At 38.0% G+C, this 19,573-nt stretch overlaps 2 protein-coding genes across 6 annotated transcripts in view; one reads left to right on the top strand and one right to left on the bottom strand.

Annotated features, from left to right (window-relative positions):
- Positions 1-14,619, bottom strand: part of LOC307144869 (multiple PDZ domain protein) — a 57,901-nt gene extending 43,282 nt beyond the window's left edge. For both annotated transcript variants that reach the window (XM_079847530.1, XM_079847529.1), the window contains exons 1-15: positions 14,406-14,619; positions 14,172-14,225; positions 13,823-13,992; positions 9,513-9,713; positions 9,174-9,310; positions 8,832-9,045; positions 6,637-6,759; positions 6,316-6,507; positions 5,575-5,677; positions 5,405-5,478; positions 2,981-3,248; positions 2,758-2,820; positions 2,054-2,133; positions 1,711-1,857; positions 1,113-1,298 (exon numbers count right to left, since the gene is read on the bottom strand). In XM_079847530.1, coding sequence (XP_079703656.1) covers positions 1,113-1,298; positions 1,711-1,857; positions 2,054-2,133; positions 2,758-2,820; positions 2,981-3,248; positions 5,405-5,478; positions 5,575-5,677; positions 6,316-6,507; positions 6,637-6,759; positions 8,832-9,045; positions 9,174-9,310; positions 9,513-9,713; positions 13,823-13,992; positions 14,172-14,178 — 1,965 coding nt within the window. In that variant the 5' untranslated portion in view covers positions 14,179-14,225; positions 14,406-14,619. The remainder of the gene's footprint in view (positions 1-1,112; positions 1,299-1,710; positions 1,858-2,053; positions 2,134-2,757; positions 2,821-2,980; positions 3,249-5,404; positions 5,479-5,574; positions 5,678-6,315; positions 6,508-6,636; positions 6,760-8,831; positions 9,046-9,173; positions 9,311-9,512; positions 9,714-13,822; positions 13,993-14,171; positions 14,226-14,405) is intronic.
- Positions 14,620-17,129: 2,510 nt separating this feature from the next.
- Positions 17,130-19,573, top strand: part of adgrl3.1 (adhesion G protein-coupled receptor L3.1) — a 119,613-nt gene continuing 117,169 nt past the window's right edge. For 2 of the 4 annotated variants that reach the window (XM_079856002.1, XM_079856003.1), the window contains exon 1: positions 17,130-17,833. The gene's annotated coding sequence lies outside the window, so the exon portion shown is untranslated. The remainder of the gene's footprint in view (positions 17,834-19,573) is intronic. The other 2 variants (XM_079856000.1, XM_079856001.1) reach the window with 1 other exon arrangement.

Raw genomic sequence — 19,573 nt, forward strand, 5'->3', positions numbered from 1 at the left:
TTTGTATATGTAAAAAAAAAAACACCAGCATGTTGAAACTTTGCATGCATGTTCATGATGATAAATGTGAAAAAGTCACAAAATATCAAGAAAAAAAAAAAAGGTTTAATATTATTTCAGGTAGCTTGAAAAAATAAATGATAGGTAATTTTTACCATCTGTGGCTGACAAAATATTTTTCTGTATTGAAATAAGTGTGGAAAACCAAATTTTTTAGCTTCATAAGGTAGTAAAAAAATAAAATAACAAAATATAACCAAGAAATGTTATTATTTTGGGTCCGTACAGTTGCCTTAGAGCGTTAAAATATGCGGGTCAAATTGACCCGCGAACATCACGAAAGGAACAGTAATTTTGTTTGTATATGTCAAAACACACCAGCATGTTGAAACTTTGCATGCATGTTCATGATGATAAATGAGAAAAAGTCACAAAATATCAAGAAAAAAAACATAGGTTAACCAGTATGTCCAACAACTAGAAAATCTAAACGGGTCAAATTGACCCGCAACATAACACAAGGGTTAAATGGCCTTTAAAGGTTGTATCAGTGATTTCAGGCCCAAAAAAAAAAAAAAAAGATCACATTCATCTAATCTTTCCTAACGATCCGCTAGCTGCCCGCCCCATAAGCATGCCATCAAAAAAACGCGTCTCTGTAGGCAGCCTAGGCTCTGAGATCTGCACACAAAAACAATTGGTTTCACCAACCACTCAAAACCAAAATAAATAGTGTTCCAACCAATCACCGACAGGGGGAGGGTGTTGTGAGGTTTTGTGCTCGTGCACGGCTGCACGCGAAGTCGGAGCTAAAGAAGAAGCTGGCTCAAAACCTCACAACACCCTCCCCCTGTCGGTGATTGGTTATGGGGCGGGCAGCTAGCGGATCGTTAGGAAAGATTAGATGAATGTGATCATTTTTTGGGGGGCCTGAAATCACTGATACAACCTTTAATCTGCAAGAACAGTTTAAAAAAAAAATGTACCTTTAAGATTTGAAGTACACTATAAGCGCACTTTACAATTCAGAGTTTACGCTTACTCTTTTTCACAAGAACAAGCATATACATTTTTCTTTTAAATATCATGATGCACAAACACACACAGCAAACCTTTTCATTAAATTCTGCTAGCAGCTCCTTGAGGGTGAGTTGTACATCATCACCATCATCATCGTCTTCCTCACTGACTGTGGGTGGGATGAGACGACTGCAAACCACACAAACATTCACAGGAAGTTCCTTCAGCAAGCACACAACTTCCTTGTGTGTCTCACCAATCAGAGAGAACCCGTTCACCTACAGAAAGAACAAACACACCAACTCGCTTATTCTGCTGAACTGATCCTCTGGGCTTTTCTACTGACAGGAAGGGCTATTTTTAAGCAGCTGTGATGATTGATATTCATGTGCAGTCAGCATTGAATAAAGTGCTATGCATAAAAACAGAATGCAGAAAGGAAGATGAGCACTTTTGGTTATTATGCATGCATGTGTTAGCAGGGTTTATGATAAGGGATTACAACAGCGTAATCTATAAACAACAGTATTATCTGTGTGTAATGCATGTTTGACTTTGAAGTATAACCAAATATACATAAGCTTATTTTTTCAGGTATATAAATTCTATAGTATTTGTATGGGTAAACATATGTGAAATATAATACATAACTATGTGGACATTCCATTTTAATCATAATATCAAGTGAACCTCTATCAGTTCGTCTCCAGGCCGTATGACTCCTGTCAGTCCCATCGGACCCTCTGGCAATATAGAGCAGATATAGTGGTGACCTTCCTTAGCCTCCAAACTCAAACCAAGACCACCGCTCTCAATGAATTTCTGTACCTGGGCCACCTGCACACATACATGATACAATGTAAATACAGTAACACATTAACAGATGGATGGATAGATGGATGGAAAACAAAACAAAAAGGCATATACTAAATAAGCACACAATGAACATAAATATATGCGGAGACACACTCACAAATCTTAGCTGTGGAAAATAACTGTCAGCTAAACAGGAGAGAATACAAATGAGACGCACCATCACTTCGTACTGCGGACCCAGTTTGCTTTGCCACTTCTCCTTCAGTGTTTTCTCCTCTTCATCAGACAATTTACAAACTGAAACAAAATTTCAAAGTGTCACACAGCTAATAAATAAATGACAAGATGACTGTGGAGAAGAGACTACAAATTTGGAAAAACAATGCATGCAAACCAAAAAACCTTTAAAGAACATTCTGGGTTATTTACAGCTTAATGTCTATGGACAGTACTTCTTTTTTTGCGACATGCTGTGGATTACCATTGACCAGACAGCAGGGAATAAAAAAAAAAAAATCGAAATACTGCTAACAAGGCAAACAATATAATGGTGCACAGTTAGGATATCACAATAAATATATGTTTATCTTTTAAGGTTTAACTTTAGGTTTAACATGGACAAAATGCTTGTCATGCCTTCTTTGTCAAATTCATTCAATTAAACAACAGTGTTGTAAAGTAAAAGCATTTATCTGTTACTTGGTAGAAACTATTATAGATACCTAGCTAAAATTATTCTTTTTTTTTTCTTTTTTTTTTTTGCAAGCAATGCTTAAATAGCAAATATTTCAGTATATTATAGTATATGTTTTACCAGTGTACTAACAAACCTGAGGTGCGAGTCAAAATGAGTGTTAATCAATTAGTCCATTGACATTAAAATTTAAATAACCTATAATACACAATGTGTTCAGTTCTTACATGAGGACCAGTGGTTCCTATTCTCCATATTGGACTCAAAATAACAGGCTTGCCTCGACTCAACTGAGGTCATAGAAAGAACAAACAGAAACAGAAGCTGTTGTTAGAATCAAATCAGGGCCACAAAGTTACTGAGACTTCACACAGAGAGTGAACAGAACTCATGAATCAAACACAGTGTGAATGGGTGTAAATAAACCAAAGTGACAAGAGTTTCACTAACAGCACTCTCTGTTGAAGTTGAGGTCCCGGCGTTCAGTATAGAAAACTTTCCCTAGGGCCAGAACTGGCTTTGGCTCAACTAGACATGGAGGCAGTGGTGGGGGATCGAGACCCAGAGGGGTTAAGGGTCTCTGGGAGATTGTGGACATGGTGGGGGTTGTTTGCGTTTCAGATGGTGAGCCTTTTCGCAGAAGAGAGATCTCCACTTGTTGGCCAGTCATGTTCAGAATCTCCTCCGCTTTCTGTTTACTGCAGAACTGCCCATTCACCTGAATACACACACACACACACACACACGTTCAGATATTTGAAGATTTGTCTTTCAATGAAAAAAAAAAATCCTAGAATGTTAAGATTTATTTGTCATATTTAAACCCAAAAAGTGCAAAATCTGTGATTTGTTACTCATTAGTTATTATTCACAGTTATTGTTGTCAAGTTATTGTTGTCTTATCCCTAATGTTCTTTAACATCCTATTTTCATGTCAAATAAGTTCCACTGACCTAATCAAAACCCAGAAGACAGTTTATTTATTTTCAGAAACCTCTTTTTCAGTGCGATCTGATATCAAGTACCATAAGGCCAGTAATGCAGATATTAAATGGAAAACATTAGCAACTTTTGAGGATAAAAAGGGTAATTATAGCCATTTAACATTATATTTGACATCCATCCTTTATCAAGGGGTCTAAACTGCTTCTGTTTTAGTTTATCATTAACAACAATTACAGAACTGTTCAATCTTGTAATTTTTTCTCTCCAAAAACCCATTATAATATCACATTTTTATTATAGTTTCACATTTAGCTTCATCTTTATTTAATGTGAAATAGCTCCAGATGATGTCTGTGCTTATGTCTTTCAGCATTTCTGTGTGTTAAGATAAATGGCTCCAATCTTAAACAACAATTGGCTAACACAATTAATTTTTTCACTTCAAAGCATTGATTTTCATGCTAAAAACTCTAGCTACAACACATTGAAAATATTGATACTTCAGGAATGATCTACCTACTAAAACACATGTATGTAGAAAAATACAACTAATGAAATGACAATAAACGACGGACAGAAGTGTATTTCTACAGTATACTGTGCACCAGTCAGAGTATCTTATCATGTGAAAAGTCATTGAATTATTTATTATATCAGTTTCATACATGAGATCTCTAAAACCCTAAACATAAGTAATGCAACATTTTTTATCAAAGATGTTTTAAGTGTGTTATGAGGCAAGTTCAAATTCTCTTTATAATAAGCTCTCATTAGAAAAGTCATGAAGGATTAATCTAACACCCTACTGTTAAAGGTAGGGTAGGCAATTTAAAGCAGCTAGCATTAGCAAGTTAGCTTAGAAAACATGAGACCCCACCCTCCCTTCAGAGCGTCTCCAAAGCCACAACTCCTTCAAAACACATGAACGCACACAGAAGAGTCTGCAAAGCGTCACGAGAGACGGCGTTAAATTACCTCATGTTTCAAAGCACATAACATTACAATAATAATGAATGTAAACAACATACAAAACTCTTAGTTGTACCACCTGACTGCTGCAGATTCATTTAGTGTTGACATACTGTAGAAACGCATAAATCAGAGTCTGAGGACATGAACATCTCCGGGTAGAAAGTCACGGGTTACCATCTCGTAATTACGGTTACGACATGCCATGAATGCAGCATAAGCTCTTTGTTTTGGTTCAGGAACTGTAAAAGGCAGCAGCTGTTTGTTTTTGGCACTCAGTGGATGTCTGTCTACAACTCTGCAGAGCCTTACGGAACATGATGATGACGTGTGATGTCTGCACGAGCAGGGTGCGCGGAGGTATGGAAATACATATATTGACAGGCCTGTCAATATATGTATTGCAATACCTCCTCGGTATGATGGTTTGATGCCATACCATAAGTCCTGAGACTTACACAGATGATATATGTACATGTTTTAATATTTAGACCACTTCTATTATTGATTGTTATCAGGGTGTAAAGAGAGTTTCAACCTGTATAACAACTCCTCTCCTACCTTTAAGTATTACTTCAAGATAACAAAATGGCCTTAGGGTCTCTGAGACCCCAAACAGAACATGAGGTTTGGACTAATGACATATTAACACAAATACAAACACAAAACAAGCAACAATGGAATTAATCTTAGTGCCACCATTTAGCCTATAAGCAAACACTACAATGCAAACATCCCGTCACACAGTACCCCCCCCCCCCCAACACACACACACACAAACACACACACACACACACACACACACACACAAATTCAGCAACAACAGGATTAGTAAAAATGAATAAAAAAAGCAAAAACATTGGTTAAAACCATTAAAACTACGGTACATTGCATGCACAGACAAAAAAATTAAAAATATCTAAAAAGCTGTGAAAAACAAGATTTAATTTAGTAACTCACAGCAATGACGTGATCTCCATCCTGATTCACTGCACTTCCTTTCAGAATGCTCTTTACTTCAAAACCACTGGCCACTAAAACATCCATTGATCATTTAATGATTCACGTTTTTAGACTGAATGGGAAAATAATCTCTCATCTTACTGAAAGAAAACAGTATGAAATCATACCTTTGTACAGGTTTTCCACAGATTTAGAGATGTTGATGCCCAAACCATTTTTGCTGTCATTGAATCTGACACTGAATTCTCTTTCCTTTTGCTCTGCTAAATGCTGCAGATGGATAATGTTTCATTTATTATTGGCTCATCATCAATTTTTTATTAATTTGTATTTTTAAAGACATCAGTTTTTTTTTTTTTTGTGAAACACAAGAGAATTAAAGATTGTTACACAGCTCTTTTCCATACAATGACAGTTCAGAGTGACCTGACAAGCTTTAAAAAAAGACTAAAAAGCACCATAAATGTGGTGAGGGAGGAAGAATGAACATTAAACAGGTTACGAAAGATTTTTTTTTGGGTGAGCTCTTCTGTTAATATCAAAATGTACATATAGATGCATAGACACACACACACACACACACACACACACACACACACACACACACACACACACACACACACACACACACACACACACACACACACACACACACACACACACACACACACACACACACACACACACAATTAAAAAAAAAATCACTTAGTACGATTCATAAGTTATTTTCCTCATGGGGACCAAAAAAACGTCCCCACAAAGGATAAGGATTTCGAATATTGGCATCTTTCTGGGGACATTTTATCCCCATAATGTAGGGTTTACCAAGACACACACACACACACACACACACACACACACACACACACACACACACACACACACTCAAGATCAGAAGCATTCTGCACCTGTTTCTTCTGAGTGTCCTGTTGCTGGGTGATAGTAGGTGAGAGGTTACCATCAGTGGTTTCCCTGGCAATGATAAGTCTCACATGGGAACCAGCCAGACGGAGCTCACGTGCCACTTCCTCACTGCCCATGGTGGACACGTCCACATCACCAATTCTGAGAAGAAGATCGCCGCTATGCAATCTCCCGTCCTGTGTCCACAAACACACAACCACACGTCGAGGGATTTGGCCACACTCCTTTTAATTTGAATCTGTTTGTACAATCCAAATAATGTCATAAATTCTAGTGTATGTGTATCCATGACAATTCTCTCATACCCTTCCAGCTACACCATCAGGTAGGATGGTTTTAACCATGGTGCCAGTAGTCCTCCCTCCAACAATGCCAAAGCCCAGACCCGATCCGTCATTCTGCAACTCAATGTGATGAATTTGTCGAGGCTGCAGAACCAAATTTATAATATAGCCATTTATTTTATAATATAGCCATTTTATAAGAAGTAATTTTCCGTATAGCCAAATACCTTAGTTATAGCTAAACAAAACAAAACTATTAAACATTTCCACCATTGTTGCCAATGAAAACATAAACAATTAATTTAACAGATGTTGACCTTGTGTTCCCCATTAGCGGTGCCACACTATATCGGGTAGGTTGTCACATTGGAACCTGCCATTAAGAGTCTATTATCGTTATCGATGTGGAACTCAACACTGCATCATGGAGTTGATGCTAAAGGGACCTTCCTCGTAAGCCTGTTACATGCCAATTTTGGCTACTGCAGTCATGTGATCTCGCAGTATCGCCGGCAGAGTATAAGGGTGCCTAGAACAGTGGTTCTCAACTCCAGTCCTCGGGACCCACTGCTCTGCACATTTTGTATGTCTCCCTTATTTAACACACCTGAACCAGATCATCAGCTCGTTAGGAGAGACTCCATGAACTGATTTGAGTGTGTCAGATAAGAGAGACATACAAAATGTGCAGAGCAGCGGGTCCCGAGGACTGGAGTTGAGAACCACTGGCCTAGAAAGAACGTCATCAGCTTCTTTGTCTTCAGGAACACGTTGTTTGTCAGTGCATGTGATCTCCGTGTTAGTGTTAGTAAAAAGATGATGGCCACGATCTGTGCGTTAAATGTCTTGGTTGCTCCGCACCGTGTTGCCTCAGCAGCAGCAGGACCTGGTCGGTACTCTTTAAAAAGAGCCAGGCATCCACACCCCATGGATCAGGTCCCGCTGCTGCCGAGGCAACCCGGTGACTGCGATCATAGAGGTCACAGGTTGAGCTAGCTGGTGAACTTGAGACTGGTTTAACCCTTTCTCAAGCATCACTTGCAGGTTCTCAGGGCAGATCCGGAAGCCCGCTCGGCGGCTTCTTCCAATCCGGCAATGAGCATGCTATTGGCCCAATCTAGTTTTGAGGAGCTAGATGTGATGGGAGTTGAGGCGAATGTATTGAGTAAACCTGTCTTCTCCCTCACTTCCATATACAAGGAGCTAGTGGATGTAATGACCAGTGCCATGGCAAAGCTGAAGTTAGATTGGTCAGTTGAAAGAGTGGAATCTGCCCCAAGCAGTTTGGATGAGCGATTCCTCGTGGGTCATAAGCATCCCACTCCAGTGAGCCTTTCTGATGATGTTATTTCTAGGCACCCTTAAATACTCTGCCTGTGATATCACCTGGCTGTAGTAGCCAATCAAAATTTTTAATCTCAGACTTTTGAAACCATTTACACATTCACAATACCAATTCAAAAGCTTGGAGTATGGTTTAAAAAAGAAAAAGAAATGAATACTTCTATTCAGAATCAGGATGCATTATATTGATTAAAAGAGACAGTAAAGACTTCTACATTGTTACAAATGCTGTTCTTTTGTGAAGGATCATGTGACACTGAAGAGCGGACTAATGCCTGCTTTGAATTCAGCTTTGCCATCACAGAAATAAGTTACATTTAAAAAATATATTTTAAATAGAAAAGGTTAAAGTATATTTATAATATTTAAAAAATGATTTTACTGTATTTTTTAAGAGAATTCTTAGAGAATTCTTAGAGAATTCTTAGAGAATTCTTTCAAAAATATTAAAACATCTTACCAACTCCAAACTTTTGAACAGTAGTGTATTATAATAGTATTGCTAAAGGGAGAAGGCTCCATTTTATCTTAATTGATTGACTCCCACCATTACCAGTAAATCTTTCAGTGGAGTACAGTCACATGAGACTCTGCTTTCACAGCAAACACCAATCCTATCAACATCACATAAAAAAAGCTAATGTATAACATTTAAAACGTTAGATGTAATGCATTTGTGGTAATGTAATCAAATAACTGTGTGGATCAGTAACAGATTTAAGCTGCGTGCCAAAGTGAGGCAGCTATAAGGCATAAGTATAAGATACAGTTTAGGATATGAAGCAAAATATGCTTCATAATCAGGCTATTTAACACATTCTGGGAAATTCAAAGATATAATAAAGATGAAAAAAAAAAAGAAAAAGTCTTACACTGAATTGTCCATCAAGGCCAGAGAGATTTTTGGGAAGAGTGTGGCTCATTTGTGGGGGGCTGAATGATGAGGTTGGTTCCCTGGCTATAGTTAAGGTTACCATGGAAGCAGCTTCCTGAAGAATCTGGACAGCTTGTTCCTGCGTTACCGAGGACTCAATCAGCTTGCCGTTCACCGCTAGAATCTGATCAGCCTCATGGAGACGTCCATCACTAAGACAGGAGATGTGGTAAAGGAGGTAAAGAATGGTTTCAAATCATCCTAAGCCCCTATCCAGAATAATATGATTCTAATCAGTAAAGTTTTGCTATACTGAACTTGCATCCTTGTCAGTTTATACCTGTAAGCTACAGAGTCTGGCTGAATCTTCTGTATGAAGATACCATGACCTCCACCGCCTTCAGTTTCCAAGCCAATAATGCTGATGCCTAAAGCACTTTCACCCTTCTCCAGATCAAAACTAAGCAGAGACCGACCCTGAAAGAGCAATAAATACATGAGGGATAAGAAAGAATGAATTCAATCTGTTGGTTTTAGGAGATAGTAGGACTGAAATGATAGTATTTATTAAAAGCATGCATGATAACGTATCCCAGTCGGTTTTAACGGCTTGTGTTTCCTGGATGATGTTTAGAGGAACAGGATGAGAGGATGTTTAGGGTGTTTAGAGGAACAGTACCTGGGCCATGGACTGCAGCACTGCAATGTCCTCTGTGATGCAAGGGGCAAAAGTCATACGATTGGAGGATCGGCATCGCTCATAGTGCCGCTGGGCCGAGAGGTAAGAATCTCTGTATCTCAGAGTGCATGAGGGGTGGGACGTTCTCACACCATCTGCATCATCACTCATAGACTGAGGAGGCGGCGTTCTGGGGGAAGCCTGTACAAACACACAGCTAGAGTGATGGGTTGCACCAGCAGCTTGCAAGGCCTTACTGGGATGTAAAAAGTCACACTATTAAGACAGGATTTATCAGATTAGATGGTGTTTATCTTTACTGATCCTTGTGCACTTTAGTTTGATCTTCTTTAACCTCACTATCAATGGTATTAATTAAAATTGAGTATAAACAATGATAGACAGGAAACACAATATAGATAAAAAATGATCATGAAATATAAAAATAGTATATTTACATATTTAAATAAGTGATAAAATATTAAAAAATTGCCATTAAAAGGTTTGGGGTGAGTAACATTGCATTAGATGGATCAGAAGTGACAGAAAATACTTATAACGTTAACGTTACAAAATCTATTCATCAAAGAATCATATCACAGTTTCTTTAATAATATTAAGCAGCAAAACTGTTTCAGCATTGATAATAATAATAAATGTTCTTGAGCACCAAATCAGAATATTAAAATGCTATTTTGAGGGATCCTGTGACACTAAAGACTGGAGTAATGGCAAAAAAAAAAAAAAAATTTTTTTTTTTTACTGTATTTTTGATCAAATGAATACAGCTCTGGTGAGCATAAAGAGACTTCTTTCAAAAACATAAAAATATGATATTATGAAAAAATCTTACTGAACCCAAAGTGACGGTAGTCATAGTCAATCAGTTTAGGGGCAACGTAACAAAGAAAGTGCAGTGATTAGATCAGTTTCATGCGTAGAACCGCTAACTGCTCAGTTATTAACATAATGTTCTCTCAAAATATAAACAAGTGTAAATGTGAACATTGTAACTTATGTCTAAATTATCGAAGTCTGTCGGGTATAGCATTACCTCATTATTGTAATTCAGTCAGTTTGCCAACCAACTGTTTATACCAACCTGGGGTACGTTTCCCGAAAGCATCGTTGGCCAACTATGGTCGCAAGTTCCGTCGTTACCAATAGAGTTCAATGGACATTGCGATGAACTTGCGACCATAGTTGGCCAACGATGCTTTCGGGAAACGCACCCCTGGTCGGTAGTTTGCGTATACGTTTAATTTAAACATGGGGTTACATCAGTGTTTCAAGTTTAATGGTGCAAAGCACAAATATTTAGTAGTGCACAAACCAGTGCCATCTCTAAAATTGATTTAAAAAATAATGTTATTTCGTGGAGGTTTACTGACTTTTAGCTAGTTTTGCAGACTTCAATGCCTGCTGGGCATTTCTGTCACTTTCTATTTGGTGTGTCGCGGTCAGGTTTAACATAGTAAATAATCTTAATTAAAATATAAAAAATGCAGATTTGTTTCTGCAAAGGTCATGTTTAGGGGTAGGGAAAAGAAAATACATAGCTCAGTAAAAAAAAAAGAGATGTCAATGGAATGTCCACACCATTACAGAAACGTCTGTGACTTGTTGACAACTGCCTCTCTCTCCTTTCAGCACAGATTAATTGGTCAGCTCAGGTAAGTAGCTTATACAATCCCAGTTTGGTCCCTGCTGCTGTTTCAAAGAATCATTTCTCTAAATACACCAGACACAATATACACAAACACAGACACACTTACCAAGGAAATGCTACGCAATTAGACCAAATATACAAATCTATGTTTTGATTTAGAATTAATACATTGCATACATTGTATAAATTTGTTAAAAGACATTTTTATGATTTTTAAGGTACTCACTCTCTAGCTTCAGTTCATTAATTCACAGAATGAATTGTTTGTCAACCAAAAAGCCAAAAGCCAAATATTATGGATGTCAAGTTTTTCCTGTGTTAGTTACCATGGACACTCATTTACATTCACACCTGTTAGTCTTTGAGTTAATCATCATTGTGTATTTAAGTTCCTCATTTCTTCTTCAGGTTGCCTTCTTTCCCATGGACTATTTGAGTTTGTTTGACTAAATACAATCTTTTGCATCATGATCATCTTGCCTGAGATGTGACGATGGATATTTCAGAAAGATGGCAAAAACTAACTACAAAAATAAAGGCTGACCATTTTTATGGCTGACCATATGGAACAACAGCAGGATAACAGCACAGCTGGCAACTCTGGTTTTATTTCTGCTCAATGATAATTAAAACCAATAATTAAAATAAGTGTTTGAAATATAAATATATTTGTTGTTTGATTTCAGCGATTTTCCTTTATATTTAATAGTCTCATTACATTTGTTCACAAACACATGTGTGTACATCAAAGAATGTAGCAAGACAGGAAGTGATAAGCTTGATTAATGAATGACTCATAAGCAACTTAATATAAAGCTTATGATTATCCATGGCAAGTGGCCTGACCAATGCACAATAAGCACGAGGATTATCTGATATATAGTTTTGCTGAAGTAGCTACATCTCATGGCATATTAGTACACCCATAAACATGCAGTTTTTCATGACAAACAGCCAGTTTAGAGTTTCATTCATTGGAGTCACTCATCTGGCGTCTGCTGCTCCTCTCATTTTGGCCTGCTAGAAGATTCTAACAAAATCAATTGTAGTTGTACCGAATAAATCTCAATGTAACATCTACTCTGTCTATTTTTATGATGGTTTCTGAGAAGCTAAATTACCTGAGCTTCCACTTTCAAAGGAATATTTCCCATCATTATCCTGCACAGTAACACACGCAGAGACACAAATACACACCTAATTCACATACTGTGAAACCAGACCACCTTTCAGACTCATCACATATCGTTGAATAACCTCACACGCCTCCTACTCATATCTTCTGGGTTTCTTTGACCTCTTTATGCTCTGGAAATGCAGCCCCTTAGGTCATTATGGTTATTACACTGAGAAGAGTAAAATATGTCAAATACAAGCTCAACTAGTAAGTCAATGCATTCAACTATTCTTACAGGAATATTCAGGGATCCAATACATGTTATACTCAATTGGCAACATTTGTGGGATAATGATGATGACCATAAAAAAATTATTTTAACATGCCCCTCATTTTATTACAAAAAGAAGAAGAACAATACAATATGGCACTTCTAATGAAAGTGATTTGAACCAATCATTTTATAAAAGCACTTACAGTATGGGTGTGGTCACGCTTAAATTTGTACAGTGACACTCCGTGCAGAAAAAACGCAGTCATCTCAAACGGAAACCGTGCTATCTGGAATTCCATGTGAAGGACGTGAAAGACTAAACATTTCTCCACATGGATATTGCATCGAATTCAAGTTTGTTAGACTTTGAGCATGAAAATTTACTGTGTTGACCAATGTAAAGCTGCATAGTTTAAAAAGTGACCTCTGAGTGAGTGATGTTTCATGTATCACTGCACTATCGGCTTGCAAAATTTTGAATAAATTTAGCTGATGTGACTCTTCCGTTAATTATTAGAGCTGTTAAAATCTGAATTTTTACAGCGTTTATGGTTGATGGTATTCCATCCTCATTGCAACAAAGCTGTAAATCATAATATTGAAAAAAAAAACATGGATATTGTTTATGTGTTGCCATTGGATGTACTATTGATACAGCGAGTATTTTGGCCCTGTGTATATTTCCATTGTTTTTGCAGCACTGTCACCCGGATTGTGTCTTTTTTTTTTTTAAGAAAAGGAGGGACATTACACCACAAATGGTGTCCATCGAGCTTGGCATGTAATGAACCCGAAATATTCCTTTAAGACAGGTTTGCATCATGTTTTATTCTAACTAAGAATAGACCCTGATCCAGACATGATGTAGAAAGACAAGCTGTGAGTCAAAGCGCTGTTTGCATCAGGGAAAATCTGAAAATGATGCTGAAATGTACACCATAAATGCTTTATAAAGCGGACTTACATGTAAAATTCTATTTCAAGTAATAGTTCTGGAGTTATATCAGCATAAAATATACTTTTGTTTAATGCACTTCACATCTGGGTACATTAGAGACACATTTGAGACATTAGAGGTTATAACTATGCCACTATTATCAGCCAATCAGATTTAAGAACTACAGTATTTACATGGATTAATAATCATTTATTTATTTTTTTAATTACTATATGATGGTAAAGCCCACTGCTGCAACAATGTGTGCCTGATTTTTGTCATGCACTGGGATGATGATGCTATATTCTCTGACCTGTTGTTGCTGATGCTGTTGTCCAGTCTCTTGCATGATGAGTATCTGATGGAACAGAGGACTCTGTAAGACACTCTTGAGCAGACTGAGTTTTTCCTCAGCAGGCAGTTCTCCCCTCTTCTTCAGCCTCTGCTGCAGACGCTCCACCGCCAGCAAAGCACGCTGTGTGTCTATACACACACATACACATAAATATATTAATGACATGGACGCATGCAATGACATAAACTCTATAACTCACAGGAGAGTGTGTACAACAAGCTGCATTTAATATTCATACAGATGGTGAACTCAGATTGAATGACACACGATGGCTAAAAATAATATTGTGTTAAGACTTCATACATACCCATCATTTTCAACTATTTGAGTATTTGAATTACCACCACTCTCTTTCTGACATCTGCAAAAAGAGAAGCAAATTAACATCAGACACAATGTCAATCAAACTCTTGAACATATTCAAGATACAAATCAACAAAAACAAACAGGTTTGTCACTTTCTCATCCTCAAGAGGGACTTACGTGGATTGCAGCATCTTAATCAGTACTGGCAAGCACATGCACACCTGACAGTCCTTACCTGTGACGTTTGGCAGGAAGTGAGAGTGACGCAATTCGGCAGTCTTTGTAAGCGATGACAGGCTTTATGAATTGCACTGACGGTTTACTTCATATCTCGCTGATGCTCTGATAACGCCATCTGTAATCTGTTATTCATGCTGATGTAATCTGCGTTGGAGTCTCGCGCCTCTACGGGAGGTTCTCGCGGTCGGCACGCGCTCATCATGTACTGCGCGAGCGCTCGTGTTTGCGCTGCGCTGCTCCGGTAATGCGCTTACCGGGGAAGCTTAGCAGCTGTAAACGGACTTAAATTGTGAACGACGGTAATTACCCGGGACAGATGTCCTTACAACCTACCTGATAGGGCTTTAAGCGCCTGGTGGTGGGCGGTGAGTTGCACAACAATAGTAACTAAGGGAAAACAAAGCAGGAGGGTTATTTTTAAACGGGCGAATCACAGTGAAGCGTATTGATGAGTGATAGATGTGTAAATACGAAAACAAATATGTAAATACAGCAGTAGCCTAGTTCTCGACTCAACCAGGCGGCCTCAGCAAACTTCCAATGGGGTCGCAGAAAAGTTATAGCCCATACCCGCTCCCGAATCCATTCAACACCCCCATTCAACCTTATATTGGCAAGTGTGTACACAAAGGTGTATAACATTTTCAATATAGCATTAACAATTTCAGGGTCCAAATTATTATGAGTTTTTATGGAGTGAGGGAGCACAAATGAAAAGAAAAACGAAAAAGGTTTACGTTTCAGTAGGCCTAACCACAAAAGTTATTTTACAAGTTAAACGAACTTAAATCATCTGTGAGTGAGGAGGTAACCATAGAAACAGATGTTCGATTGTTGTCTGCATGATGGATCATATCATATGCATAGGCTATCCTACTTTCATTATTATCAAGTTATTATAGATTTACACCTTACAAATATATCACACAAATTGTTTTTAAAACGTGTTCGCATTACTAGCTATTTAAACATCATGGCGGACAAAAAAAGGAAGGTGATCAACATGCTAGGCTACTTGTTATCCATCATATAATATAAAAATATCTCATTAATAAATAATTGCGATGTTAAAACAAGTCTGTTATAAGAGTAGGCTATGTCATATGGGTTCATACGATATCTAAACATAGGTAAAATCAGCATGTTATGGTTCAGGTGTAACTGACAGGTGCGATATGCCGTTCCTTGAATGTTTTATCGCTTGCTGTCTATCAGTCTTCATTCGTTTCGTTCTCTCTCTCTGTGCCGTAAAGATCAATATGCTGATTTCTCACCGCACATTTACCTTCAGATCAACAGGTTTCCCCCACAGCTCTTTCGCGGACGTCTCATCGGATGACGATCAAAAGCCAGGGTTCTCTTTTAAACATTTTCGAATGTCGAAAGTCGCATTAGAGGCATCCAACATTATTTCGACAGCCTAGGGTTTGCGTGAGAGTGATTACCGACTGTCAGCGCGCATGTCCGCGATGCGCCTTTGATGCTCGTGAGTTTAATGTAAACGGATGCCCAGGCCTCTCCTCCCTCATTTAATGAAATAACACAGACATCAGCTCGCATTACTGCTGCTCATGAGAGACATTAATAAGTCTATGTCCACAAAATAAAATTCGCCAATATGTTATTTTATATCAGGCCTCACTAAAACCGATGCCAATATGTTTAAATTAATTCATATCTTGGTTTAATTGTAATTATGAATATTAAATAGACCTAACTGCACGACCATTACACGAAAAAGGTTCCTTGTGTCCCTTCTATAGGCCTATAGCGTATACACAACATATCTGAGAACTGACTTTAATAACAATGTAAATATTCAGAAAGTATCAATATTCCCTTTTTTTCACATTTTGTTGCAGCCATGCTAAAATGTTTTTATTTTATTTTATTTTTTTAATCACATCAGTCTACACTCCATACACCATAATGACACAACAAACTAAACAGATTTGTGATAACTTAGTAAATTTATTAAAAAGACAAACTGAAATTGACATAAGGATATATTCAGACCCTGAAATTTATTTGGGTGCAACCCATTTCTCCAGATAATGTTTTAGATGTTTTACTCTGTAATGAATCTAGTGGCAAATTCAGTTGGACATGATTTGGAAAGGCACACATTTGTCCTGTCCACATAGCCTATTGTCAGGTGTGTGTCAATGCATATAATGCTAATTATCATTCTTCTTTTTAACTCTCCATGTAGATACATCGTGTTTCCAAAATAGATATATCCCTTTTATTTAAAAGACTTCAAGTTGCGTCACTGGGTTATGCATCAATGCTGTTACATCACAGCTCCTCCTTATTAAAATGATGTAAAGAAAATTCCATAAATAAAAATATAATAAAGAGATAAATACAAATTCCATAAATAATCATCCTCCTTTCAGGATGTGAACTCTTCAAGAACAAATCATTGTATAGTCTCTTTTAAAATAACTTTATATTATGTTGTCAGTATAAAATGATCAAGATACCAAGTAATGTTACCAAGATTTTGTACATATTGGCTGATTATTAAAAATTGGATGTTTGTACAACTATCCTCATTACATTTTCTTTCTAAAAAAACAACAACAAAAAAAACACGTAGTGTAATGACCTCGAACAAGCACAAGACAATGGCTAAATGTCAACATGTTACTTTTTTTAGATGTATCGCAACATTTAGCCTACAGTTTAGTTTAAGACAGCAAATTGTAGTTTATTACGCAAACGCATAGGCCTGCTTTTAAAACTGACTTTAAAAAACACATTTCAAAATGGCACACACTGCACCTATTTCGCTGAATGACAATGACCCCGCAGGTGATAGGAAGGTCGACCCTTCACTGCTGCGCTGTGCGCGCTCTCGGCCACCAGAGCGTGCTCAAGTCCTCCCGTCATCCCAGCTCCAGATTCACCGCCCCTCTCTTATCCTCCTTTTCTTTCTTTTCCCCTCCCACCCTCCATCCTTGAATCAAGCATCACTTTGCTTCCAAATTGGCTTGTCATTTTCTCTCGGCGCTCGTTCCCTAGCTGTCGGGTCGAATGGACGATCTAGCGATGGACTGGCGCTGATCTCGCGGATTGTTCTATCGCTGGACCCACTCTGCGCATTTTCCTCTTATTCCAGAAAAAAAAAAAAAACACTGATCGGGATACAACATTGGGCTCTGATACCCCGTGTCCACCACAGATCCATTGGGTTTGGGGGACGAAGGATACTCGATACTGATCCTCACTGTGGGTCTTCGGGAAGCTTCAAGCATCATAAAGGCGCATCTGGGAACAGAAGCTCTAAACATCATCTGCGTGTTTTATTCACACACGGACACACTGTCACGGGAATTAAGGAGCATTCTGAGATCATACAGCCCGATGCTGTTGAGCACATCCGGAGCTGACTATTATTCCAGTGCTTTATAAGATGCGGTAAGTCAATGCTTTTAAACGTGGTGACGTTATTTCTTAAGGGCCAATAAATCAATAACCGATGGACGTTTGAGTGGCAGTGGCAGTGAGATGCCGTTGTTTCACTCAGCAAACTCTCCATATCCTAGTACAGCTGAATTATGTCGTGTGTGTGTGTGTGTGTGTGTGTGTGTGTGTGAGGGGGGCTTTGGACACAGGATGCTTTTTGCCGTGTGCCGTGCGTGGTGTTTTAATGGGCGTCGGTGCGCGCGCGCGCGTGTTTGAGTGTACAAGTCGCTGCCCTCAGCTCTTGACGTTACGAAACGATAATTTAATTTGTTTAGAACAGGCAGCGTGCCACAAATGACATTATATGGAAGGCATATTCACAGCATCCCTTCAGCATTTATAGGAGAAGAAGATTATCAACGTCGACTTAGTGCCAGCGGACTGTCTTTCTCTAAATGCGTGTGTGTGTGTGTATGAAAGGAGATGCGTTGGTATGAGATAATCTAAAAGAAGAAGAAGAAAAAAAAGAAAGCATCTTCAAAATAAACAGCCTTGAAAACATCAACAGCGATCATGCAACTAAACACCGTCAGATCTCTACAGAGATCATATGACCTTGATTCATTCACTAATAAAGACACATCTGCTATTCATGTCAACTTGATGTCATGAAAATTGCAGTAGCCTACATGCTGGATCATCATATATACGGCCAATCATACAGGGATTGTTTGCTTTTTGCCAAAATAGATTATTTAAATTATAATTTGAGTCAACTGACTTTATTTTTAAGTGATAGTGATAGATATTAAGTGATAGTTGATCTCATGTGGACGACCCATTTTAGGAGGAAACGATCAGTCCCTGTGTTCTACTGATTGCAACACATTCATCATTCATATCTGGTTTGAAATGGAAAAGACAGAGACAGGAAGAATGGACAGATTACTTTACAGGCAAGTTCACCCAGGTCGGATCAAAATCAAAGGCTTTTGAAGTCACAACCACAACCAATACAATACAATACAATGTTTATGTATATAGCAGTTTAAAACAACCGAGGTTGACCAAAGTGCTGCACAGTGTAAAAAAAAGAACACAGCGATATCACACATAAACACTAAACAGTAATCACCAGCTGTAAAAATGGGTACGGTTCTAGATAAAAACTCATAAAACAGAGTTTTAATAGTAGATTTAAAAATGGATATAGTTGGGACAGTTCTAATGTAAGCCGGGAGACTATTCCATAACCGAGGTCCAACAACAGCAAAAGCACGATCACCTCTATTTTTGAGTTTAGTCCTGGGAACATGAAGTAATTCGGTATCACCAGATCGAAGATCTGAACCAATTGATCAGACCTGTTTTGTTGGATTTTGCATAATCTGTTTAGTGTAGTATAATTGTTGTATGATATAAAATTAGAGGTTTGAGTCCAGGCCTGGCCCTGAGTCAATTTCTGAACTTAATGAACTCAGAATTATTAATTATTTACTTCTAGTGTTCCATCAGAGGATTAGTTATGAGCATACAGAAGTAAAAAAAAAATCAGGTGAAGCTTGTTCGCTTGAAAACATTTCCAATCCAAATCTACATTTGGCAAAAAATGACACATTAAAGGGAAAGTTCAGACAAAAAAAAGAAAGAAAATTCTGTCATCATTTACTTACAGTACCCTCATGTCGTTTTAAACCTGTATGACTTTCTTTCTTCGATGAGACACCAAAGGAGATGTTAGGCTGGATGACA

Source organism: Squalius cephalus (assembly GCF_949319135.1).
Source record: "Squalius cephalus genome assembly, chromosome: 2".
Taxonomy (NCBI): Eukaryota; Metazoa; Chordata; class Actinopteri; order Cypriniformes; family Leuciscidae; genus Squalius; species Squalius cephalus.